Below are 27812 nucleotides of genomic sequence, written 5' to 3'. Positions count from 1 at the left end.
CTGGTTTAATAAACTCACCTACTATTTGATAAACAATTAGTTTGAGGCTTTGAGCCAGGTTATTTCAAAATGAAATTCCATTACAAGTACAGTCAAACCTGTCTATAGCGAACACCCAAGGGAAACAGAAAAAGTGGCCTTTGTAGACAGGTTCCTTTATTACATGATTCAATGAGAAACAATTTTCAAGGGAAAAAACAAATGTGGCCTTTGTAAAAAGGTGGTCACTAAAGCAGGTTTGACTACTTGAATTAGCTTGACAGAGGTTAAAAAAACGGCAGTAATAATGCCCTGCCCTAGCCAAAATAATTTATATATATACTTCCTATCCAATAAAATCATCTTTTCATATATATACAATGAGCTGTAGTAAAAAAATATATATATAAGGCACAAAACTTATTATATATTGCAACAAAATTAAGCAAAACAGCCAAGGAATCAAATCTTTCTTCATTTAATCATTTTCTTTTCTTCTCCACTCAATCACAAATATATTCCAACAATTATATATTTTCTAACAATAATAATGAGAGTAAAATATAAAAGTAACCCACTCACCAGATATAATAGAAGGCAGTTTTTTAGAGGTGATTTTGGAAATAAAAATAGAAAACCTCAAACAATTAATTTTCTTGGTACCCAATTGTTTATGGTGCATGTACTGCTGGAAAGCTTTGAATTAAAACCATAATTACAATTTTGATTTTTAGTTTCATCTCGAGATCTCACAAAAGCTAACGTGACATTCATCAAAATCCCTGAAAATATATTGCTGACATGATGATGGTCAACTTCTTCACTTGTATTCCACATCACTGCTGAGTAAAGGCCTGGACGATTCTGATTCTGATTAAACAAACAAATAAATATAAAAAAACATAGAAATAGTGAATCCTGAAATCAAATCATTCTTTGATGGTGAATTCTAAAAGAAATAGAGCCAAACGATAACTAAAAGAGCAGCTGCAAACCATTTAAATAACAATGATATGCTGATGGATGTTCATAGTTTGAAGTTTTGTTGTTCATGTCAATAATTCAACTAGCACGAACATGACTGTGTGACTAAGCACCACAAAACCACCAAAAAGGAGTGATGGTGTGATTTTCAGCTAGGGCTCAATAAAGGTGCATGTGGTCAGCACGGTCAATTTCTCATTTTTTAACACTTCCTGAAAGAAAGAAAAAAGGAAGAGCTTTTCTTAGTTTGAAATATAGGGCACAATCTAAGATTTGGTGGCAGTTTAACTACTGACTACATTTAAGGGTGAAACAAAATGCTGAAAATGGTATCCCATTGACAGCTAGGGGAACACTTTTAAAACAGAGACAGATGTTATCTCTATGTATTCTTCAGTTGGTATGGAAAAAGAGAAAAGCAACAAGCATTCCTACCATGAGCATCAGTGATGTTAGCTTTACGCAGACTGGATGGCCCACAGCAGAGTGGTTTCTCAAACAGCTCCTGTATGTCTTCAAGACGTGTGCCTTTTGTCTCTGGTAGGAAGAGGGCGATGAAGATGATACCGACCACACAGATTCCAAAGTACAAAAAGAAGGCACCTGCATATCAAATATAGAGATAACTGAGTGTATATTTTGAAATAAATAGATATGTTTCAATATCGAAAACTAGACTGAAAGACAATAGTTCCCATTTTAATGAGAGTATTTTAGCAGACTGATCATGCCTTTAGACCATTTCATTTTTACCCCCTCAATTCTCGGGTGGTTGTAATGTTGTATGTTTTGGCAATATCTTGATGTTCGCTGTAAGATCAAGATATACATTAGATGAAATGTAAATTAAATCCAAGCCAAACCAACACAAAAGAATAACAAAACTAATTGAAATACTGATTGACCAGGGTTATCTGATGAATGCTTTACTAGTCACTAAGTAGGCATTATCAATGACTTTACCTTGTCGAGTAATGAGCTCTGTAAGGCTAAGGAATGTCATTGCAATAAGGAGGTTGAAAGACCAATTGACGGTGGAAGCTACAGCGTTGCCAGTACTCCGGGCCCACTGAGGGTAGATCTCTGAGTTGATGGTCCATGGCATTGGACCCATACCTGATACAGGTAGGGATAAGAAGAAAGAGCAGGAGAGTGAGAGTGAAAGAGAGAGAGAGAGAGAGAGAGAGAGAGGGTGAGAGAGAGAAAGGGGGGGGGGGGACAAGTAAGAGGGAGTCAAATTCATAATCAATATAATGTGTTTTAGTTTTAAGTTGTCATAATAAAGCATTTGTAACTTCCAATGGTCATAACTCTATAGTTGCTAAATTACATTACAATACAAAGGTAAAAATCTTAATTCAAATATAGAGCAATATATTGTATGTCATTTATCTTCTTTATATTGACATTAATGGGATATTGATTCTTGCTTCAATTTAATTGTATAATTGCTGTACGACTATCAGAAGAAAAAAATTGGCCTTGAATGTAAATGCGTATTTTGTGATTTTGTTATGGAAGCTTATTATCATCATGAATTTCCTGCTTTAAATGAAAACTAGAAAATTAAAGAGCTCAAGATGACAATTTACCTGGCGCAAAAAAAATGAGGTAAAGTATGAGTCCGATGAACGACAGAAATGCATACGGTGACGGGCAGTAATCATATGCCCACTCACTCTCATGCTTTAAGAGATGAGTCTGAGAACAAGGACCATTCAATGATTGGTTTCCATGGAGTATATCGGCAACCAAACAAGTCCCATTGTAGATTGTCTTATTCAAGGTCTGGAAGCAGAATCCACAGTCGTCTGTGAGAATACAAGCATCACAGGTGCTGCAAATAAAAAATGTATCATACATGTAGCTCTTCTTTAGTTGTATAGATCTGCCAAAAACATATGAATGTACTAATATAACATATTATACTCCACATACAAAAAATCTTGCGCTACGATTGGTTAAGAGTAAATCACGTGATGAAAGATAGTTCGCCCATCATTGATGGAAGAAAAGTTTGTTGCACTGTGTAGATAGTAGTACTATCTACACAGTGCAACACACTTTCTTGTATACGTTGGATATACGTAGGTACATACGTAAGTACTGCATGCACTGTACGTATCGTACACAGTTTGCTAGCTGTTAATAATTGATGATTTGTTGCTATAAAATGACGGAAGAGGTGAAATGTTTCCAATGTAGAATATAAAGCAAATAATCACCTTTTGGTTTCAGGCGATGGCAAACTATCATTTCCTCGGCGATCTGAATGTATACACTATCTTTCCTCAGTTTCACTTAGGAAAGATAGCTACATCCAGATCGCCACGGAAGTAATAGTTGTCCCATCACCTTCACCAACGGTAATTATTTGTTTAATATAAAGAAGATTTTAAAAATTACTAACAAATGCAAATTAACTATATTTCAATAGTGTTTACAACCATACACTGGAAAACATCTTCCACCTCTCTTTCATGAAATGCCTGAATTTATTGAAGACTGATTTCACTCATTCTCAAGGGTCAATACAGAAGCCATCTGATTCATGTAAGCAATTAGTTAAAAGCTATTTTATCATTTAGATATGTACATGCTATATAACGAATGGTAATTCATTATGAGGAAATTAATATTACAGAATCTGTTCCTCTTTCAATCTCTTTCACTTGCAATCAGAACATCGGGTTACATATTGTGAACAGGGAAATGTTTAACTTTGTTAAAAGCAAAAAAGCGAATAGCGGCAAATGAGGTGCCTCTCTACACACAGCCAGGCTGCCATAAATGAGAAACAAAGGAAGGTAATAATGCCTGGTTTTATACCAGTAGTTTAGATGCATCTACCGTACTATAACTCACCTGTAGATAGAGCATTTATCAGTGGAATGGACATCAATGTCTGGAGAACTCTCAGCAATCAGAAGGAAAGCCACAGCAAGAAAAAGAACCGATACTGCAACACCTGTTATTAAGCATAGGACAAGAAATATATATTTTTTTAAAATCAGAGTTAGAAGATACAAAATATTCAATCTGATGCCTAGATAAATGAATAAAATTACCAGCAAATGATGAATGGATAAAATTTGCATTCAGCATAAATAAGTTATGTACACCAAAATATAACAAAGTGAGGTATAAATAAAACCATGGCAATGCAGGAATATTTTGATGTATTCACCGATGCAGGTACCCCAAAAAAAAAAACGAAAATAGACAAAAGACTACATATATATATATATATGCAAAAATCACAAACCCTTGAAATATTCTCAACCAATACAGATACTAAAAGATATAGTATATGAACGTTTGATACTTCAAAATGAGGAAATACACATACCGGTAAATTTCTTACATACACGTAATATAAAAGATTGAAGTTAAATATCATTATCTTTAATAGATATATAAATAAGCATTTCCTTGCTTCTAGTATTACACATTAGATATCATTTCTGAATTTAGTCCCTTTCAGATGTCTTGTTCCTAGGAAATATAGAAATATAGCCCTTTAAACAAGGTTTTGCTTATTGTACGATTTCTCATTTATTTAAAATTTAAATGCTTGCAATGTCACTTATTTACCGGTAACTACATGTACAGATAATAAAGGCTGGTATTCTAAAAATTGCAACATCTAAATATTTTCTTGTCAAAATGATCTAAATTTGTCAACATAATTGTGATGTACACTGTACCACATGCTTTGATTATCTGTTATTTTAGCATCTTGTGAGTTGTTACTGTACACAGGCATGGTTGTGCACACACCTTTTAAGATAATTGTATAAACATTCTGTCCCTGTACCTCAAATCAAATAATAAAAATTGAAATATATTGTAAATGTTTTTTTTTTTCTTGCCTATAATGCGTTTTTTATAATTAATTTGTGTTACCTGTAAAGCTACTGAGAGTGAGAACTCTCCTCCCAACCTTTTCAACGAGGTACACACCAGCCAGAGTGAAAATGAAGTTGACAAATGCTACTACTGCTGACAGCCAAATGACTGTGGAATCATCCTTCACCCCAGACATTCGGATTATCGTTGCACTGTAATACCTGATATTAAAGAATAATGATATACATGTACAAGTCAATGGGAATACAAAATAAAGGATTATCCTAATCCTTTGAATATGGTTTGGGTAAACACATACTTGTATAGAGCAATCCCAGAGTTATGTCATGCTTACTGGTAATACCGGTATTAAATGGGTTAAACTATAGTAATGAAAATGGTCTTCTTGTTGTTATTATTGTTTCTGAGTAGCAGTAGTTATTGAAATAGACTTTATTGGATTATTTGCTTGACTACAAGGCCACTCTGCCACAAGATCCATTGTTTTTTACTCCAACAATGAATACCGTAACTCTTCACTCTGAATTTGCTTGAAATCTATTTTGGAGATTATTAGTAAATTTTTACCGGTATAGTAAATGGATAATTAAAATCAAGACTAACATAATTTGGAGCATTTGTTTCATAATTGCAACTTTTACACGTATACCAGTCACAAGTGTAACTGATGAACTCCCACATCTTATTTACATCAGATACCCATTGCAGATGAACATCTGAAGACCACACCCAATGTCATAGTCTGTGACATGTACTGTATATCTTTCCCATTGTATTGGTACCCGCTTGCTGCTGAATCATCTAAGGACCACATTCAACAATAAGGGCTCTTCCACTCTGTATACAACTATACAAGACAACAAAGCAGGACATTTGAAGACCACACCCTACAATTAGGGCTCTTCCACTGACATACAGTACACCCAAGCCTCTGGACATTTGAAGACCACACCCTACAATAAGGGCTCTTCCTCTCACATGCATCATAAGGTTCCATCAGGGTGTTGAACACATGATGAATGACGCCGACACACTGTATCTTATACTGAAGCAGAGTGAAATTGCCAGTGGGGTAGTGAGACTGGAGCAGTGCATTTGCAGATGTGAAAGTCTGGGCTCGTGACAACAACCTCATGCTAAATGGTGCTAAGACAGAACTCTTGCATGTGACGCGAAAGCCAGTGATCTGCCAGATTTTAAAGTCGACTGCACTACAATCACTCCATCAAAATCTTCTAGTAGTCTTGGAGTCGCAGTGGATAACACTAACCATGAAGCAACATGTTCATAAATCATGTAGATCCGCTTCATTTGGAATGCACAGGTTCAGGAAACTCCGAAAGTACTTAGACCAAAGTTCTACTGAATGCCTAGTATAAAATGCATTCGTGACATCGCACATTGATTACTGCAATAGCCTGTTACTAAATCTACCCAGCTCACATCTGACCAAACTCCAACACATCCAGAACACTGCAGCCCGTCTCCTCACACGCACCAAGAAAGAACAAACACATATTCTTTGTTCTCTTCGCTGGCTCCCCATTGCACAGGGCATCCAATTCAAGGTACCGCTTCTCACCTACATGTGCAAGGCTCGTAATAGACTTAATCCAGCATACATCAATGAACTCATTTCACCAAAGTTGCAAACCTCCTCCATCAGGCTCCGCTCATCATCATCTGCTCATCTCCAACTATCATCAGGGGCCCGTTGCATAAAACTTACCATTGATGGTAACTTTGCCATCAATGGCAACTACCATGGTAACAGGGCTCAACAGCCAATCAAAATCAAGGTCCTCGAACTCACACCACTATGGTGATCGTGTCTTCTCTGTATATATGTGCTCCTAAACTCTAGAATAATCTCCCCATCTCTGTTCATGAATCCCCAACTCTTGACACTTTTAAACGCAAATTTAAGACATGCCTATTCAACACAAAGTAATTCCCCATCTTCAAAATTTATAATCACATATCTTCTTGTAATTTATTCATTATCCAAAGTACATAAGTCTTGAAGTTTTATTTCTACTTATTGTATTTTCATTTGTATTATCATGTTACTGTTAATACACTGTTAGTTAAGTAAGAGCATTTTGTTTCGTCCAAATTAAGCAAAATGTTAATTTCACGTTTCTTGTTGATGTTTATTACATATTGAAATCAAATGTGATATTTATTTGTTTTGTAAAGCACTTAGAAATTGTATGTGTATACCAGCACTATGTAAATGTTTGGATATTATTATAAATACAATCAGGCCTCTTCCCTGCAAACAGTACACCCAAGCTTAGGGAAATTTGAAGACCACACCCTAAAATTAGGGCACACACAATACAACCAAGCCCATAGACATTTGAAGACCACACCCTACAATAAGGGCTCTTCCACCCACATACAAAACAACCAAGCCCTTGGATATTTGAAGACCACACCCTACAACAAAATGCTTTCCACTCACATACAGTACACCCTAGTTGTTGGCCATCTGCAGACCATAACATACTTACATAATGGTATTGATACCGGCTAGCTGCTGGAACATTTGAAGACCACACCCTACAAAAAGGGCTCTCAGCACAGGAGGTGTCCTGAAAATCCTTACAAAGATTGAACCATCCCCTGTACAGGTACAAAAATAAAAACATAACGTTACGGCGATTTGCATTATATCGATAGTTGACAGATTTCACAGGTATATAACATGAAGATTTTCAATTAATGAGCTTAAATTTGATTAAATGCATTTGGGGGAAAAAGTACAATATAATTCTGCTCTATCATTATTATTTTTAATTTTCAATTTTTGTGTTTGTTACTGTATCTGTTATCATTCTTTTCCTACATTCTGAAGAAATATAATACCGGTACATGTACATGTATATCAAAATTATTTACCATAATCTCTTTTTGTATTCTCTGCATCTTGGACTATTTGCTGATACTGATATTCCCAATGTTCCACGCCACTTGTCCTGATAAGTACCTTCTTAGCCTTTTCAAGCTGCCCATGATCAATCAACCAACGAGGAGACTCAGGAAGAAAGATGAAACCGATTAATTGAATCGCAGATGGTACTCCAGCCAAACCTAACATTGCCCTGAAATAAAACAAATAAAGTTTTTTTTAATTATTTTTATTTTTACTTTCAACTGTTAAGGTTAACAATACGATTAATAGATGTTATCAACGCAATTAACAGAAAGATAGTAGGACCATTATAATTCTCTATAGACAGTAGTATATGAACTGTGACTTGTACATAATTTATTTAGCAAATTGTTCCCATAGTGGGTTTTGACATTATCTAATTATCTGTTCTTTGAAATATCCTTGATCTTTTGTCCTGGACTGACTTTCATCTTACTGATTGTTCCAACATTTCTGAAGTTCTGAAGGTTCACTTCTGAAGACATTTATGTTCATCAAATAGTCTGTTAATTATATGTTAGTTTATGTCAAATAAATTTTATTTCCTTACTACAATAAAAGATAGTCATTAATTACTTATCTATTATAATTGTGTTCATAAGTTTATATGTCTGTAAGTTTATACCATTTATATCATATTTATCAGATTTTTTCATCATTGTATACAATACGTAAACGTATTTCTGTTAATTCATGCATATTTAAATCTTTAGATTAATCATGTAATATATTGTATAATTGATTGTTGTATTGTAAGGCGTGTAGAGAATTTATTATTATGTGCTATATAAAAAATGACTTTATTTATTATTTATTTATTATTTATTTATTATAACATGTCTGTAGAATCCAATTACTCTCAAGATGTCACTCTGAATAAATTGTTTGGAAAAGAGCATTACCAATATTCTCTCAAGCATGTAGAACTGCTGCTGGTGATCTTTATCTCTTTAGACTGTATTAGTTTAGTTATATATCTACTCACCTCCATCCCCATGGCCAGTAAGAGAAAGCTCCATCTACCACAGAAGCTACAAACTGACCTCCGGTGATGAAGAGATTATTAAGGGTAACCAATCTCCCTCTTGCGTGGACTGGGGCTACTTCAGCAATGTACATTGGAACTGTCATTGATGCCAGACCTTGTGATGTACATGTAAATAATAATAAGAAACAAAAATAAGTAACATTCAGCAATTATTATCAATGTTTGATAATCATTCCATCATACATAATGGGAAGACATCCTTTTGCGACAATTATTATTATTGTTACTATTTATTGTTATTATTAATCATTATTATTACTGTTGTTGTTATTACAATTGTTAATCATATTTCAATTATTATCATATCATTAACTGCTATGCATACAAATCATACAGATCTACATGAACTCATTTAGTGTTTCTTCGATTGTTGTTTTGCTTTTCCTCCTGGCTTCAAGTTAATTTATTTTTATTGTGTCAATCATAGTTCATACCTACACCAATACCAACGACAAGCCTGCCAGCAAGCAGCAGCTCCTTATTTGGTGTAAGTCCCATCATAAGTGCTCCGGCAGTGAAGACAGTACTGGCAATCAAAATCACTTTTCGTCTGCCTAATTTTTCATTAAATATTCCTCCAAAGAGAGCAGATAATGCAGCAGCTCCAATTGTCACACTCACGATCATTTCTTGCCATATTGTGTTTAAACCAAATTCTTTTTTCAAAAGAATCATAGCTCCTGACACAACCCCTGTGTCATATCCAAAAAGAAAGCCTCCAATGGCTGCAAAGCATGCCAGTACTTTCACTAAAGGTCGCAGTGGAGGGGGCGCGGCCGCCGCCGCGGGCGGCTCGGGCCCGGGCTTCTGCATTTCGTGAGAGACCTTTCTCCTACTGTTTCCATCGGGATGCTGAAGGTTACTCTCGCCCGAACTCTCGGCTTGTGACATGTTATTGTACTGGTGGTGGTACTCGTCTGACAGGTGCGACGTCTCCTGTTGAAAAGTTGACATTGCTAGATCACATGACATCGAAAATTACTCATAGGAGACAGATAGAGCATGTGACCTTTAATTTAGTCCCTTGTAAAATAATAATGTCAAGTGGTTCATAAACTTTCGTCAAAAACAATGAAATCATAAATCTAGGCTCTTGCACAATGTTTCACAGTGATCCACTACTAGTCTCGATGCTGACGTTTTGTGCTTTAGTAGCTAGTCGTACAAACAAACAAACAAACAATAAATATACTGAGTGCTAGAAAATGTTCGAAAAATACCATTAAGTTCGAAGTGGCAGGCATATATCTTGACCCATGTATTCATCTTTTAGGAAAATCCGCATATGTGTAAATGTTGAGACACAGTTAAGCACTCTAACGACTAGATAGTAGACTATTACTAGATCGATACCGGTACGTACAACATACATGCATGTATTTGCATGCATAGAAGTCCTCATAAAAAGTGTTCTTGCTTATTAAAACCATAGACCTGAGTTTTGATCTGCACATAACGGATATTTGGTAAATATATTTCACTTTTAAATTCTACGCTGTAAAGAAGTATCAACATGATCAAGACTCAAGTAGAAGTAGCTCAGTGGTGCCTTCTAATCTAGATAAATTCATGATTTTGTGTGTTCAGAGTGTGAGACTGAGAGTGAGACTGAGCCTGAGAGATATTGATCTAGATTCTAAGCCTAAAATATAATAATAATTATATAATTAATAGGGAAAGCTGAAGGGGGGGGGGTTGAGGGTGAGATATGAGAGATCTAGATCTAGTACTAGTATGAGTATGACTATCATGAGTAGACTATGGCTATATGGGTGCGTTTTCGGGTTTCTCAAACGTCTTTCAAGTTTCAGGCAAATTTAGAAGGTGATAAACGCAAAGCCTTTTTTAAAGGTCTTTAGATATGGGCATATCTAAAGACGCAAAAAAGTGTGTTTTGAATGTGACATACAGCCAGAATCACGTTTCTGAGAGATGATAAAATGCAAAGCTGTTTTGAACCCCACATACAAATCGTACCTCCCAGGTTAATTTCCGGTTCGGAGGCTATAGATAGCGCGCCATGTGTTGTGTCATGTTGTTGTACAAAATTGTGTGTGAAGTTGACCTCCGAGAAACTTTCTGCTCCCCTGATCAAACGGCGCAGAGCAGCTGCGCAGAGACAAGGCCTTTATTGTGAATCGTGAAGAGACGATAAACGCAACATCCCGCAAATCACGATCGTATTGTAGGGTTCAATAGTGGGGTATGATAGTGGGGTACGATATGTAAATATCTAGTGGCAAGACCCAATTAACGCACCCAATGGCTATGAATGAGTATGATCTGATGATGAGTGTGACATGAGAGTGAGATTTGATTTCTTGAATGAAGTTGAGTGTTTTCTGTACAAAATACAAATCATGTCCAGTGCAGTAGGCAGTAGAAAGTTTAAATTACACTAGCTGCTACAGTACAAACTATTTATAATTAAACACAGGGCGACAGAGCGACACACCCTTGTATGTTTTTATGTTTGAGTACCCCCCCCCCCCCCCCCCCCCCGGCAGCACTCACACTTGTACTATCGATGTAACGTACGTCCTCCCCTCACTACGTATACGTTGTACATGACGTACTTCAGTCTCTGTATAGAGGCGGTCATTGGAGCAATTCAAACATATACTAGTCTCAGTGGAACAAGCGTTGATATATCATAAGATACTGAAGCTTTCTGTCTAACTCAGCTCTGAAGGTGCATTTTTAGGGCAGCAGCATTTCCTGAAACTGTCGTCATTAAAACGTGATTTGAATACCATTAAAACACATATATGCCAATGCGATTTCCACAAACTTTTCTTTAAGTTACAGACTTTATGCTGTATAGTATGATCAAGGGAGGGGGCCGGGGTGAGTTGTGTGTCCAGGTGCATAACAAAAATAAAGCTGTATCAAATAGCATTAACCATGATGAATATTCATCTATATGAAACTATCTGTCAATTCTTAAAAGAGTTGGGAAATATTGCATGTAAATATCTTAATATTACTGTTTAAATTCAAAACTCTGAATAACCAACTTGTCCAGACTCAGGACATAATGTACATTATGTATGTACTCTGGTTTTTACTTTTGTGAAATGCTGCCCTGCAAGGCTATGGCCTTGACACTTGCAGGTCAGATGTTGAATAAACATTTACTACTGCTACATAATAATCTGTAGCAAGTGGACACTCCTCTGATGTACTACCATGTCATGATATAAATCTATGTTTGATTGTTTATTTGAATCTGTATTCTTCTCAAACTGCATTTACAGGTATTCTTGTTGACATGCATCTTTACACCAAGTAACTGAATTGCCGAGCATCATCCAACAAAGCAAACATGCCATGTCCATCCCATGATATGGTCGATGCTTCCAAGTCAGGAGAATCGATAGCAGGCATTCAACAACATCCAAAGAGCTGTCAAGCTGCAAGCAATGGGAAAGGTGACATTTTACGAGTAACACCGGGAGGATATCAAGACTTAAAATGCAGTGTGCCATCAAGACAAACTCTGTTTGGCAGATTGGAACATTGTCTGCACAAAGTGGCCATCAGTAGAATAGCACTCTTGCCTACCGTACATGCTTCCTCAGTACAGAGTGTGGACAATACCAAAGATGGGGTCGGAAACAGTTCTTTGGCGGAAGGTGATGCAGATAGTTCTGTCACCATGGTAACAGAAGATGCAGATCCCGGTAGTGGATGGCTCAGACTGAAGGAGGCATACTTTGTCAAGTTAGTATGCAATCTTTAGATTCTTGAATTTTCTTTTTTTCTAATTATTGACATATTTATTTGAACACCTGTGTGTACAAGAAATATGTTTTACTATAACATTTAGATTTTAGAGCAGTGTACAATAATGGGGTTTGTCAAATTGTTGACTGAACTGAAGAATACTTATTTTTAAACATTGTAAATCAAAGTCGGATTGTCTAAATTTTACACGTAATTGACACATTCCATTAATTATCTTGCACTTGAAATACTTTAAATTAGTCCATATTCGTAGGAAATTAGCTCCTTTAGTATTGGAATATTCCCCATTTACATGAAGATGTTTTAAACATGTAAATAATATAAAATATAACTTTCACTTTTATCCAAATGATCCAATATTCTATTCTCAACTTTGTATTTGATAACAAATGTGATTGGTTTTCTGTTCTTTTCTTACACAGTAACGAGGATGGCTTGTCTCGTGAACTATATGAAGTGATCATGATGTTTCTTCTAGGTGGTATGTTGGGGTTTGCATATGGTGGCTTTCCGGCTTCAAGGTTTGCCAGGCAGAGATACATCCAGAACAGTCAAGCATCCTTGTACAGCAGCAAGTTAGAAGCTACAGTGAGTACTTATAAAGTGATATGACATTCTTTAGGAGCTAGACTATATGCATTCTGAATCTCATTTGGTGTGACACAATGGGGAGTCCAGATTTTGTTCTCAATATTATTCTTGGGAATCATATTATGTATAAGACAAAAAAAAGAGATAACTCTGTCAATTTAAATACATAGATCACATATAAACAACAGCTACTGCAAGTTCTGCAACCAGGGGCTACTATAGTAACAAATCTTGCATGGGCATGTTAGACAGCTCTACAGAACCATTTTGAATATTGTGATTTCCCCTCACAGAAGTGCTGTGCCTACTGACTGTACTGTAAGTGATGGCCAATTGTTTTGGTTGTTTGTTTTAAATTGTTTGATAAAACTATTCTTGTCTAATTAAGTCAGTGATTGTGGTTAGGAACTAAAAGAGATCATCCTGGCTTCTATCTCTCATTTTAATACCAGGGATCCTCTTATAATGCTGCATCCCGTGGGATGATTCGCTATGGATACAGATGGGGATGGAGAACGGCTGTCTTGGCTGGAAGTTATCAGTGAGTGTTCTTGAAGAAAGTTTAAATGAGAACTCCTCAGGGATTTTTTGAAGTATTAGTTGACTTTTTACATTCTTCGTGTTTAAACTCTCCCAAATACTTATATTTGGACATCACACTTTTAGAATAATGAGCTACTCTTTGTTCAACATTTGTTCACTTTGCTCCTCTTAAAGAAAGAAAGGAAGAGGGTTTTTATTAATATCATCATAAATGCTGCTAGAATTTCTTTACGTGCTGTATTTAGTCATGTAATTCAGTGAAGTTATGGGAGGAAAGTCAAAGTTACATTACCATTACTGTACTGCAAGCGTTTATTTGCCCAATATAGGAGATCTACATGTATGTACACTGCCTCAGTTACATTAAAATATATGATGCATACACAGATCGAAGAGCTTCAATTAGGATTGAAGAATAATTGTTGTATAAAAGGTAATGCATAGATAGTACTCCTAAGTACCACCCCCCTCCCCCCCCCCCCCCAACAAAAAAAATAGTGTGCGAACATCTACCGGTAAGTGTAATTTAACTTGATGAATTAATTCTATTAAATCATTTCATTCTCTTCATATATACTTGTACTTGAGTGGTTTAAAAAAACATACCAGTACTGATATTATCGAGGATTATCAAATTCATCAATTTCACTGGCCTATTTGATGGTTAAATCAAGCCATAAGTATTTCTTATAAAATGATTTCAATCAAATGTACCTGACACTACTCTAGAACCTAACCTATTCCTCTCTGCCAGCTGAAGTGGTGTTTTGTTGTAACTTGTAACTGATTTTGTAATGTCATTCTTTTTTTTTCCTCAGTGGTATAAGCATGTCACTTGCTGTGTACAGGAACAAGCAGGATATGATATCTTACACCGTTGCAGGAGGTAAGGTCCTATGATGAATAATATGTTTGTTTGTCTTGCCTTAATGCAAGAAAGCATTTGTATGCTTGTAAGAGGCAACGGGACCAACAGCTTTGAGTCCTCTCTGAGGGACTTGGTAATGAAGATTAATGCCTTACTAAAGGGCACTTCTGTATTGACTTAGTTTCTAACCTGGGACCTCCCGGTTTTGAGAACTCTGCTCTACCACTGAGCCATCGCACCTCTTTGTAATCAATGTCTCAATGAATGTTCTACAAAATTGATTTCAGGGAAAGAAATCTGTATGATGGCTAAAGATTTCCGCCATGAATCACTTGTACATGTGGTATAGTATTGTGCATTTTATTTCAAAGGCCATTTATAATACTTCATGAACTTACATGGAATCTATTGATAGCTGTGAAACTGAAACAAGATTAGTTGTTTTATGATCCACAATTGAATGCAAATGGGCATTGTTTCATAGAACTCAGTTTACCTAATGATTACCGGTATACTGGGTCGATAGCCTTTGTAGAAGCATCAAAGATAGCATTCTTTATGTAATGTTTGTTATTTGATAAAACTTAAAACATATAAGACACCACATGAACAAATGTTCTATATTTGTGTGAATAAACAAATCTTTTTGCTTTTGATTTATTTTGTAGTGAGCACAGGAGCTCTGTACAGAATAAGTCTTGGTCTGCGAGGTATGATTGGTGGTGCATTTGTAGGTGGTTTGCTTGGGTAAGTTCTGCACCAACCCTCTTGGTTTTATTTCACCTCTACAAGTCATAACATTTTGACCCGTTGACTACAGAATTTTCTCATTCCCATAGACTTAAAAGAGGGAACACCCAGTTCCCGTCAACAATAGGTTAATTGAATTATCAAATCTATATCTTTGCTTGAACTTTCACAGTCGCTTTAACACTGATTAATCTACAGGATGAAATGAAACCTTGTGTTCATCAGTTGCCTGCTTGCGCGTTGTTGCACATAGGCATTTCACATTGACCTGACCTGCATCACAATAGCCCAAGTCTATATTTCACAAAACCATGTACCATCAGTGGGGGGAAAATACCATGACATATGTGATAGTTTTTACTTTCATTACAACCACCAAGATATGCCATCTATCCTGTCATGTGATCTCATTTAGACCCATTTTGTTGCAAGATTCTTGGCGTATGGGCTATTAACCCATAACCTGCCATAAGGCTGCATGCACGCTGTTGCTAAGGTGCTAATTTGTACACGCTAGCAAGCTATTGCTCCTCTGCTTCTTGCATGATTGCACGCAAATTAATAGCAGTTATTATTCATGCCCATTGGACTGTACCTAGTGTTTTGCATGCGCTATTCATAGAACTATCGAGTTAATCAGATTATCTCCAAAACAACATGGCACGGTGGGATTTGGGGCCTGGCACAATGGGGATTAGCCCTGTGGCAGGATAAGAGTTAACCCTGTTATCCATTAATATTATACACAGCATGAACAAAGAATACCCATCTGATTGTACTTGTTTGATATTTTTGATCAGGATTCCATGTGGCGCCCTTTTACTTGGATTTCAGCATGTGATGGGGGAGACATTCATAGAAAAACATAGAAGGATGAGAGCAGAACTACAGGCTGAGAGGTTGCAAGAACGGTAAGTCTTAGTCAACAAGTCAGTAATTCAGGTTTGCTACAGAGTTATGTATATTTTTAAGAATTTGTCATTACGCAGAATAATGCAGTGCCTGAAGCTGTAGCTCATATTGAAGGACTGCATCTGGCAATCACCTTTCACCCAGCCTAGATCTAGCTAAATGGAGCAAGTATGTACTGGATATTTCAATACAATCTGATGCATGCCTGCCAGGTTAGAAAGATCTTATATCGAGGAAGGACAAGCGCTGATTGCCAGGTGCGATCCTCTGTTAGTGGTTATAGTTTTACATGCCACTAAATTTTGCGAAAGTATCAAAATAGACACATGTGCATATAGTTTCTGCTTTCTAGTGTATCTTAGTATGTTATTACATGTTTGAGGACACACATTTGTAGGAATGTAATAAATCCCGAGGACAATCTGGAAATTTACTGCATAATCAACTTTTAACATGCAAATGGAGCATCTGAAGAAAATAAGCGTACCCTATATGAATTGGTCTCAAATTTTAAAGCAGGGTCCTCGACCCAAGAATGTCCAGGTTTTGTGAGTGGCCGTCAAAGTAAAGGTATAGCTCTTACGGACGTCATCGGTACCAACTCACCCACACACACACCCATGCATTTTGGGCCTTCTTTTTTTCACTTCCTTTGTGATAATATTTTCACACTAGATTTTTTTTCTTTCTCTCTCTCTTCATTTTCTAGTTCTCTTCGGATGTCAGTCACTCCTCAAATGATAGAAATGATGGAAGAATCTATTCAGAGAAGTGAGCAACTCTTACGAGAGAAGAAGCAAGTAGAGCTAACGTCATCAACATCTGTTCCATCTTCATAGCATATAATTCATGTACATAGTATGGACTTTGAAATTGAAAGCATTTTCGTCTGATAGATAATTCATACCTTCTCCAGTGCTGTTTGTGCTATGAATTTCATTAAATTTTGGATTGAAATAGAACAGTTTCAATCTTTGTCTTTCTTGTTTTCAATCAGCAAGGATAAAAGGAAAAATATTTGAAAAGGGTTATCTAGTACAAAAAGACACGATATCAAAATATGTACTTCTGTCATACCACGTTACAGATTCTGATTCAGTGTAAAGGCATTCTGTTGTGAAGAAAACATGGTCTTGTTTGACAGAACAAAGTAGGAATAAACTCATGGCGTATTAAGCCGATACCAGACTAGTACATGTACATATGAAAATAAATCATCTATTTGCAATTGTTGTGGTACATTGTGAGAGAAAGGAGTGAATAAATAAATCAAGATGGACAACAATTCACTATCTGTGCTTTATTCATGCTTAATAATAATTAAAAGCAACGTTCTACAAAATTCTGTAAATTCTATAAAATTTATTTTACATCTTTTCTTGAATAAGAAAATGATTAAATCAGTAGTTTTATTAACCTGATATCCCATACTATCCCAAGGCAATCTTGGTATTACACATTTACATTGCTTATAACTTCATCTCACACGTTAAACAAGTATACCACATGGGGTCTTACTCCGTTCAGTAACAAGTATTTTAAGGATTGAGGCTGGGTATTAAAGGTAAAGACCAGTTTTGGAAACGCCTCCATTTCAAAAAATGAAATGGAAGCTCTTATTGCCAATCATCTGAAAGAATATGTTTTGATTAATATATAATGATACAAATTTTGCCGGGAAACCGCCTACTAATTGATATATTTGGTAAATAATTATATCTATCTGGACTGGATAGATATAGGGTAGTCCCATATACATCTTTTTGTGTACAGTGCTTGTAACTTTACCAAGACTAGGGCCAAATTTCTTATCATTTTGATTGATGATTCCAGAACCTTGCAGTACACACCAAAAGTTATATGCTAGATGATCAACCTTTTCTGGTCGATTCCACAACGTTTCTTTCACAATGCAATGGCATGACCAGAACTGGTCTATACCTTTAATGGTATATGTATATAAATGAAAGAAAAGATTCCACGCAAGAAATTCAAACTGATAAGAAGACATAACTGAGAAAAGTTATACAAATACTTTGTGTAAGTTCAAAGCATTACAGCATTTTTCTTTCTTGCATTGTTATGACAATACTTATTCCCATTGTTCTTTATTTCCTGGAAGAAAAACAGGAAATAGTAATACTATACTTTATTCAAGATGATGCATCATGTATGCTTTGGTTATATCTTATATCAAAGAGAGAGAGAGAGATTGAGAGTTTTGTACTTTTCAGTGAGTTTTCTCTACTTTTTCAAGGTTAATGTATGCTTTGGCTATGTTCTCCCCTTCTTTCTACAGACATTAATCTTGTTACAATATGCCACAATTCTGTTTCGCTAAAATGATTTAAAAGTTATATTATATTCTGTATTAACAACAAACGATACAACTACATTTTGCACACATACCGGTACTTTTCAAAACTTAATCACCATTTTGCCTAATGGACCGGTCTTTGCTCCAACACTACAGATAATTACAATTACAAGAATCATTTAATCAACTTATAATGTGGATGCATGAAGGGAGAAATATATGCCAATGCCATCAGTACTTAAGTTTCACTACTGCAACTGCTTGACATGGGAGATTAACAATACAACACTATATTATTTAATTACAAATGAGCCTGATCTCTAATACTGTATACACCACCAATTTGGTTTCAAAACCTCCAAAGTGCCTAACGTTCGGTCTTATTCACCTTACTACTGCTCTATAAAATAGCAATAAAAGCAAGTTCTGGGATAAAGGACCTTTTTATATCTGAAGGAAATATACAGTGACTGCTATTATGAAATACACTGTAAATTTAATCATTCACAGGAACAACATACGTGAAATGAGGAAATAGAATAATATGTACATATAAATCCCACGATTCATTGTAGATTTAGAATAAAGATAAGTTACACTGTGGGCTAAGAATAAAGAGAAGTAACAATAATTTCTAGACATGATTCAAACTCTCTTCAGAAGATGGACGTTGTTTTGGAATTGTAAAACTGTTTTCGGATACAATGAACTGTGGTTAACTTCTAGGTACTAGTTTATAGGTATACTCATCCTCAGCTCAAAACACACCGGTATTCAATGCATAAAAACATCTTTCAATAACTTATTCATTTGTTAGTATTGGTGACCCGTGATTGACCTCTCCTTCCTGCTGGTCCCTGAGGTTTGCTAAACTTTGGCTTGTGAACCATTCTTATAGGATGCACTTCACTCATAAGAAACTCTTCCGTCAGTTCATCGCGGTCTCCAATCTCAATCTGCATGAAAGTAACACAATGTACAGGACTTCAATAGGCAATGAATTTATTAGACTAACTGTGAATTCAAACTTTGTTTTTTCATTCTCATTCGAATGAGTTAAATTCATAACCATTTTGCTACCTTTCTGAGTTTTATAGAATCTTTGACTGGTTATGGCACAACAATGTTAACAATTACAGTGTAAAGCTTATCTGTACTATTTTATAGGAGGAATTAGACCACCCTGTAAGGTCACTGGACAGGTGGTTATCTCATCAACTCAGCTCTCAATTAACATAAGAAAAAGAGGATCATGGGGGACCGATAGTCACCGATTAGGCATTGTTTTCTATATAGAGGGAGCAAGTAGCTACAAGTGGTACAGTGTGGCTTAAATCCAATATAACCAGGTGCCATTAGAAGTCATCAGACATCCTTCTAATGTATTCAGCAGCAGGTTCAACCCTGTTTAGTGCTGGGTTATTTTTTGATGGTTTCACAGCTGGGAAGGGGCGGTAAGGAGCAGGCTCCACACCCAGTCCCCTTCCTATTCGCTTCATTACTCACCTTGGCTGCCAGCTCGAAACCCATCTGCTCCAAGCTGTACAGGAACGGAGCCTTACAGCTCGAGTACAACATCCTTTCTTTAACAGGGCACTTGTAGCCAGGCATTGTGTAGATGAACACTGTAATCGGAAGACAAACACAAAAGAAAACCAGATCAAATATCTCACTAATGTACCTCTGGATTTCAATCAAGACAATCTCTGTGTACAAGATTACATGTCATGATATGATATTGAAACCTCGTCCCCAACTCCCCCCCCCCCCCCCCCACTTTTGTTATTCTCTTTACCTCAATAATGTCAATGAGGTCTGATCACCATTGAATCACAATATCTATCACCTCTATGATTTCACACAATGTGATTTACAGTTGCGCTAATATTGTAGGCAAGTGGTTTGGTAACAAAAACAAAAATGAAAATGCACATCTTTTGACTCCCTTAAATACTTGAATCATCCAATATTGGTGATTTTTGTATGATTTCAAGGAATTCAGCCATTTCAGAATGAAAACCTACTCACTGTTGATGTTTTTGTTATTGCTGATAGTAAATGAACACCAACCATGAAGCAATCGTCTTACCTATGCTGTTGAGATTATCTCCTTCATACGTGTGCGGGAAAACAAAGAGATGATACCTCGGGCTATCATCAGGCACTCTAGATGGCAAAGAATCCACGTTCGTATGGTCACAGTTTGCTAACCTGATAACCTCCTCTTTGGCATCGATCAACTGTGGAGTAAATCATAAAAAACGTTTGGTGTCATAACATATAATAAGATTATCTCATAAACAGGTAGTCAGATTATAACAAAAATATTTTGTAATGGAATGATCATCATTGATTTTCAATAGGAATTCTATGGGTGCAGTGGTACAAATGATGGTACAACACATTGCGATCAATATTCTACAATGACTGAGTTCATAGTGTTAACTCTTGACCAAATATACCTAACTGAACTCTAACTGAATCGCAACCCTTAAACTATTGCTACATCTTTCACAAAATAATACCCAAGCAATTACCACCAGAGAATATGTCAGAGCACTTAAGTAAACAATAATATCATGGATATCATCATAAATCGGTGATGTCATGAATACAGAGTAATTTCACAGTATTTCCATACCACTGTCACCAATGATGCAGTACATGAGCTTTTATGACCTTGCTCCCTGTAATCACTTGGATAGATTTTTTAAACATTTGTCAACAAAATCAAACAATACCTCTCCACCCTATGGTATGGCTCTACACCCAAGTAAGTGAGTAAGTAAATGGTACCTTTAAAACGACAATCAATTCTTACGATCACTTATATGACGCTGAAGATACCTACCAGCTGTACATAGGTGTTTTTGAGCGCTCTGACCTCCTTTATCCTCTGAATGGCAGCTTCCTCTACAGGGAAGGCAAGACCGGGTAATGTCTGACTCTTGGTGTCCACACCAATATCTGATCTGGTTTCCATTTCCATCACCTGCTTAGCCTCCTCTTCTGCCTCCGTCAGAGGACCGGGAGCAGCCTTCATTTCCAGGTGCTTTTTATAGCCTTCAAAGGACACCTCATTCTGAAGAACGGGAAGTAGACAGCTCTTGGTTAATTCAAATCATTTGGTGAAAACATATCATATGTTTGTTTTTTTCTTCAAGAGATCATTTCTATACTACTTTCTGGGGGCGTTTCACAAAACTTGTCATCAGTGACAAATGACAGTTTTTGTTATAAGCTACTGAAATCCTTGCTTCTGATTGGCTATCAGCAGATTTGTCACTGAATTTTGTCATTTGTCATTGAAAAAAAGCTTTGTAAAACTGGTCCCAGGACTTTAATTATTGGTTATAATTGCATATACACTCGCTCTATGAATAAGACAATTAAAACCAACAGCTCTTGAATAATTAAAAGGTTAATTGCAGATGTTCCTGTTCATATTGTGTATACTGATATTTAATAGGTTCAAATAGTAGAGTTGGGGAAATGAATTTTTATTTTTAAAATTCAATGTGAGGGAATGGGGTCTTACCTTTGTTGTGCCTGGAAGTTCCTCATCTATATGACTAGTTCCTCCAAAAGACCTCTTCATTGTTGCTTTTGTACTAGCATACAACATTTTCTGACGAACCTGGTAATAGAAAAGAGAAATAATGCTGCATTACTTCGGCATCAACATTTATATCATGTCTGCAATTTGCTGATTCAAAGTGAAACATGTCCATAGATATAGTCCATACATGGGGACTGAATTCAAAGCAAACAATAATATACTTCTGAACATTGTATCAATGTATGACTGTAAATGATTCCTTTACAAGGTTTGATAGCTACTGTGAATAATTTAATGAAGTCAGAAGTTGGGAGGTGATGTATGAGCCATCTTAAGAACCCTAGAATCCAGGGCATATTCCAAATAATGAATTCTGTACAAAACGATTGAAAACAAGTTGACTAAAAACACTTCTGACCAAGAATCAAGGTTGACTATGACCCATCTCACCAGGGACAATCGACCTGTCACAGAGCTACCAAGTATCACGCAATCACGCAATTTGAGGGTGTGAAAAGGCTCGCACGCACGACGCGCGCTCTTGATTTAGAATAAACGCTATACCTTATACGTGTACCCTCGCTCGCGCGATTGCGCGCCGATTTATGAAAATATCACGCATTGCTGATCTTTGAACTTGGCGTCTCTGCTGTCAGACTCAATAACCAAGAAGGAGTGGATGGAGTAGTAGTAGCGGTAGAAGTACTGTAGTAGTAATTTAACAATAGAACAACTGGTAGACATATTCAATAGTGTTGAGGGCATACTCCTACATATATGATGTTTTTAAAGTTTTAAACGAGAGCATATAGGACAAACTATGGAGGTTCTCCCGGCCGCCGTACCCTTGACACCTGGTCAAGGTAACAGCAGCCGGGGGCTCTAATTTACTCTTTTTGCTGGTGTCAGTCAGTGGAACTTTCTTAGCGGCCTCGGTTTATCATACCTCACAAATTAACATTGTTTTAGATACTTAATTGCAACCTATATATGTTTAAAGTCTATCTGCACTAGTTTGGCCAGGCAGGATTAGACTTCCCTGCGTGGTCACTGACAGGTGGTTATCTCATCAAATTAGCTCTCAACTATTAAACATAAGAGGAAGGGGACCATGGGAGATCAACCGGTACCGCTTAGGCATTGTTGGTTCTATAGTAGCTACAAGTAATGAAGTCCCGCTTTAAGACCTTCAATTTTTTGTACAACTTTACTGCCACTTTTAGTTTTTATTATTTTTTTTTCCTTCCTCATTCTTATCACAGTAATCATTAAATAATTACCTGTAAGTGTTGTAGTTTTTATTGATTGTAATCAAACATATAAAATTAAAAAACTGTAGACCATTCTTGACACTTACTGGACTATTATCTGGGATGAAGGGGATGAAGATCCACTTGTATGATCCCTTATCATCTTGGTTGTCCGTCCGGTACAGGATGTAGGAGGGTGTCTTCTCTTCCAGCAGTGGCTGTATCACGGCATCAAAATGTATTCCTGTGGTCAAGGACTATACCAAAGACATTCAGCTTTTTCCTTTCTACTTTCTAGTATTTCAAATTTTTACATAATGGGGTGTTTCAAAAAAATGTAACAAGATTTTAATTGGTAACATCTTTAATAAAAAGTGCTAAATCATCCTTGGTAAAATATAATGAAATAATCAAGATATATATAATTCTAGTACTATGAATTTGTATCGATAAACTGGCATAGCTGTATCATGACAGAATGCTGTGTAAACATCTTGACTAATTGGCAATGTCACATACTTAAAAATTGACTTTGTACTAAACTGTGTTAAAGGATATCAGCTTCCCATGTGCCTCTGACATCACATTTCTCTGCTAGCTCCAATTGCTCTGTGAGAAGAAGGTTGAGAGGGTAAAATCAAGTGATAAGATCTCAGCATACATGTACATGAGTACTCAAATATTTTCAGAATTCCCTTTGAATATACAATTACAATATACTGATTACAGAAGAAAAATAGAAAGGAAGAATTCAAATGTGAGCATTTAACTCTTTCTTTTGTCTACCTGTGTAACAGACTAAACCATACGAGAATTGCACAAATCAATTGAGGCAATTTACACATTTGATCCTAATTTCATTTTACACCAAGAGTGCCTCTTGCATGCAGATTTGTGTGGTTTACAAGCACAGAATTATTATCATTTGTATGTATCCCTGCAGTTTTTTTCACAATAGGGCAACACAGGATGGGGGATACAAAATTCATAAAATCATATTCTGGACCGGGATTTGGGACCACCATTTCAGTATTCAGGTGATTGTTAGATTAATATGATGAAACTGTAATAACTGAATAAATAAACAAACAGTGTACATGAAAACAATGCATTCAATTATGTCCAATTGACAGGACATGGACATATCAAATGTATTTTACCTGAGGATATCTTCTATACTATCTGTGGCACATTAGACCCTAATACCAGTCCTGAATTGCCCTTCCATAACATGCATCTTGTACAAATTTCTTCCTTGTTTCATACTCACCATTGACAATTATCACCTTTAATGCTCTTGTCCTTCCTTGTATGTCTTTGGCTACTGCAATTATTTCAGCCAGTTCAGGGGAAGCTGTTAGTTTTTTTTTTAAAGGAGGAAAAAAGGAAGAGAATTGTTACTGTTGTAGAGGCATAGTCAACATACAGGAATTGAATCACATTTGTATTCTCTGATGTAAGTCTGTACGGAGGCTACGAAAAGTATGTTCATTTTTGAGGTTCTTTATCAGTATGTCACAAAGTTCTTCAAGTTCAGTCATGTATTTGTCTACAAACGATGTACTCTAGAAGGTTATTCATGCCTTTTTTAGAGGAAAATTGTTACATCAAACCTTAATATAACAAGATACAATACATAAAAGGGAATTTGGATAGTCCCAATGTCCTTGTTATAACACGTTTCCACTGTAGATCTATATTTCCTTCAGAATATTGAAGAAAACATCTACAGAAAAGAATTCTAGAATTTTGCTGAGAAATGTTCTTTATTTTTGTTTATCCAACTTATTATACATTTCAAAAAACAAAAAAGCTAAGAAAACAAAACTGGGTACAAAGAGTTCAATTCAATGAAGTTAGCATTGGTATCTGTTAAAATAGTTCTGTATACACAGTCCTCTGCAAATTATCCAGCAGTAGAGAAAATGTCGTCAGATAGATCGTTGATGTACATGTACACTAAAAAGAGCAGCGCGCAGAGTACCATGCTTTGCGATACTCCGGATTGAACTTTAATCGAGTCTGAATCCTCTTGAACCACATAATTATGTAAACTCTCTGCTTCTTGTGTGATGAAGCCTTTGATCCAGTTCTTTATTGGATAATTAGTTCCATAATGGTTAAGTTTTAGCATGAGCATGTGGTGAGGTAAATATGCTACATCAAGGGCTTTATGAAAGTACATTATAATTTATATCAGACCTGTATTTAATAAAGTACTTTCAGTGTTTGTCCATTGATTTAGCAAGAGCATTAGGTAGTCACAAATTCACAATTGATAGGGTATTGTTTGAGTTGTTACATGTACAGGGAAAACCATGCTGTTGTCAAATGATAAGTTAAGGAATTCATAATGCGACGTAATAAAGATATATTAATGTGCAGTATATATGACATTTCTATAATCTTGTGACAGACAGATGTAAGCGAAACTGGTCTTGGTCTACATGGTCTATATAGTTGCTAGGTTTTGAGCCTTATATTATAAACAAAAAAGATTGGACAATCTTCATGCAGGGCCAGGTACCGATTTCTAGTGATTATCTGAATATTGTTAAGCCAGCAGGGCCCTCTTGCATAAATCTTTATGCAATGCGCACTTACATGTACGTTTGATCCGAGTTGCGTCAAATCGCAACTCGACTTTTATGCAAGAGGGCTCTGGGCTGGTTTTATTTCTTGAGCACAACATTGCCACAAGTCTTGAGAACTCGAGCTGGGATGGCATTTGAACCTGTGGCCCTATTTAGGTTAAGACTTATTTATCTAAAGTTTAATCATGCCATTTGCTGTAATATCTATTCAGGTATTGATGTATAGCCTGTGCCTGTGCCCCAGTAAGGCCATTGAACCATCGTTCAAAAATACAGATTGAACGGGTCATTCAGTACGTCTGGATTTCAAGCGTTTTCCAAGACTACTACACTATTGACAGTAGGGGCGCTGCATGGTCCGAGAATAAGGATCGTCCGCATAAACGAGAATCATCTTCGTAAACGCAGACAGACATGTCCTCAAAAATAAGGATCGTCCGCATTTTTCGCGGACGATTCTTATTTCGGATTCGCGCGTTGGCGATGCGAAAAACACGTTATGAGCGATTAATTTTCGGAAAGACAGACAACCCATAAATGTAGACAGTGAACTGGGGGTATTTTATTACGCGGAATCCCGTTTTTTCACATTGCCAGCACGCGGATTGGAACCTTACACCCGCAGAGCACCAAAGAAAAAAAGAAATCACGGATGATCCTAATTTTTTAGGACGCAAATTGTCCACGTGTTCGAGGACATCCTCGTCGTTTGTGCGGAGATCCTCATTCTTAGACCAGCGCCCGCCACCCCTGTTGTTGTTTCCAAGTGTAATGCCAAGAGTCTTGAATTGATAAAACTAAAAAGATCAGGCAGAACTGTATCACTGATCAGATCATGTGCAGTTAATGTTACACATCTGCTATTGTTTATTATGTTTTATTAAGTAATAGGCCTACACTAGCCTACATGTTCATGTTAATTGTAAACAACAGGCAACAGCAACAACAACTTTCACATTGACTAGTCTAGTGACAATGTCAAACAACTATCATCAGCAAAGTATATCCGTGCATTACTGCATAATCAGTAATTAAGCCATAAGCGTAGAGCTACCCAAATTAAAGTTCCTGTCCACTGATCACGCTCACTCCAGCTCCACTGCACCGACGCTTTGCACCGACAACTCACATCAGTAGACTTTGAAGGCAGGCAGTCCGAATCACGCCTACCGCGAGAGCGGGCCTCGCCCACTGGGCCCTGTGCAGTGATGGCATGGTACCGGTAGCGGGAACAGTGAACTACAACTACGCAGCGTAAAATTATTTAACCTTACGGTTATTAATGTATCTAATCTTTAAATATACTTACGTTTGATACCAGTCTGATGAGACATGATGCAAAAGCTACCCCAAAACTCTGTCTGGATGGATTTTACAACTTTAAAATTAGCTGAAATAAATGTATGCTGAGCTGTGCAGTGAGACTTCCGGATAAACCCCATCAAAGGACGTCAACAGCTAAGAGTGGTTAGTTTCGAAACTAAGCACGCGAGGATATAGTGGATGAAACTACAACCACGGACTTGAGGATTGCAAATCCAAGCATGGATGCGTAGCACGTGTGTACATTCGTACAAACCGTCCTTCCACAATAATCATGTCGGGCCTAAGTTAGCTTCTGGGCCTCCTTTTTTCTCTTTATTTTTCTTTTTGGTGGTCAAAAACACGCATTACGCTTGCCTCAAAGATGGAAAGGTGTTGTCTGTTATAATGAAGTAACAACTAACAAGGATGAGTCAACTTACAAGTAGGCAGTTAGATATGTGTTGTTACAGCCTTATACAGGCCTATACAAGTGAGGTAAGTTGATCACTTATTCCAAACTATAATTCATCATGTTTATATGATTCGAAAGAAAAAAT

General features: G+C 36.5%; 3 protein-coding genes across 4 annotated transcripts; 1 reads left to right on the top strand and 2 right to left on the bottom strand.

Moving 5' to 3' along the window:
• Positions 1 to 481: 481 nt before the first annotated feature.
• On the bottom strand, positions 482 to 9948 carry LOC115923986 (proton myo-inositol cotransporter-like). The gene is made up of 10 exons (XM_030985399.1): positions 9254 to 9948; positions 8757 to 8913; positions 7738 to 7940; positions 7350 to 7461; positions 4870 to 5033; positions 3829 to 3931; positions 2556 to 2800; positions 1927 to 2079; positions 1399 to 1566; positions 482 to 849 (listed from the first exon to the last, which is right to left on the bottom strand). Exons 1-10 carry the CDS (start codon positions 9789 to 9791, stop codon positions 800 to 802), a joined length of 1893 nt encoding a protein of 630 aa, XP_030841259.1. The 5' UTR covers positions 9792 to 9948; the 3' UTR covers positions 482 to 799.
• A 234-nt stretch (positions 9949 to 10182) lies between these two features.
• On the top strand, positions 10183 to 17515 carry LOC115917924 (complex I assembly factor TIMMDC1, mitochondrial-like). 2 transcript variants are annotated; one of them, XM_030985391.1, is made up of 9 exons: positions 10183 to 10285; positions 12077 to 12542; positions 12989 to 13154; positions 13610 to 13698; positions 14519 to 14586; positions 15237 to 15315; positions 16119 to 16229; positions 16940 to 17111; positions 17185 to 17515. In XM_030985391.1, exons 2-8 carry the CDS (start codon positions 12145 to 12147, stop codon positions 17067 to 17069), a joined length of 1041 nt encoding a protein of 346 aa, XP_030841251.1. In that variant the 5' UTR covers positions 10183 to 10285; positions 12077 to 12144; the 3' UTR covers positions 17070 to 17111; positions 17185 to 17515. The 2 variants fall into 2 exon arrangements, with proteins under 2 accessions (XP_030841251.1, XP_030841243.1); XM_030985383.1 differs by having other exon boundaries at positions 16940 to 17515.
• LOC115923978 (twinfilin-1-like) lies at positions 17516 to 27423 on the bottom strand. Its single transcript, XM_030985373.1, has 9 exons — positions 27260 to 27423; positions 24627 to 24710; positions 23915 to 23965; positions 23464 to 23594; positions 22086 to 22184; positions 21399 to 21629; positions 20637 to 20787; positions 20054 to 20172; positions 17516 to 19503 (listed from the first exon to the last, which is right to left on the bottom strand). Exons 1-9 carry the CDS (start codon positions 27390 to 27392, stop codon positions 19354 to 19356), a joined length of 1149 nt encoding a protein of 382 aa, XP_030841233.1. The 5' UTR covers positions 27393 to 27423; the 3' UTR covers positions 17516 to 19353.
• Between the last annotated feature and the right edge of the window lie 389 nt (positions 27424 to 27812).

Source organism: Strongylocentrotus purpuratus, unplaced genomic scaffold, assembly GCF_000002235.5.
Source record: "Strongylocentrotus purpuratus isolate Spur 01 unplaced genomic scaffold, Spur_5.0 spur5_contig_836, whole genome shotgun sequence".
NCBI lineage: Eukaryota > Metazoa > Echinodermata > Echinoidea > Camarodonta > Strongylocentrotidae > Strongylocentrotus > Strongylocentrotus purpuratus.
Note: the sequence above shows the minus strand (reverse complement) of the source record. Positions and strands in the feature narration are given on the sequence as shown.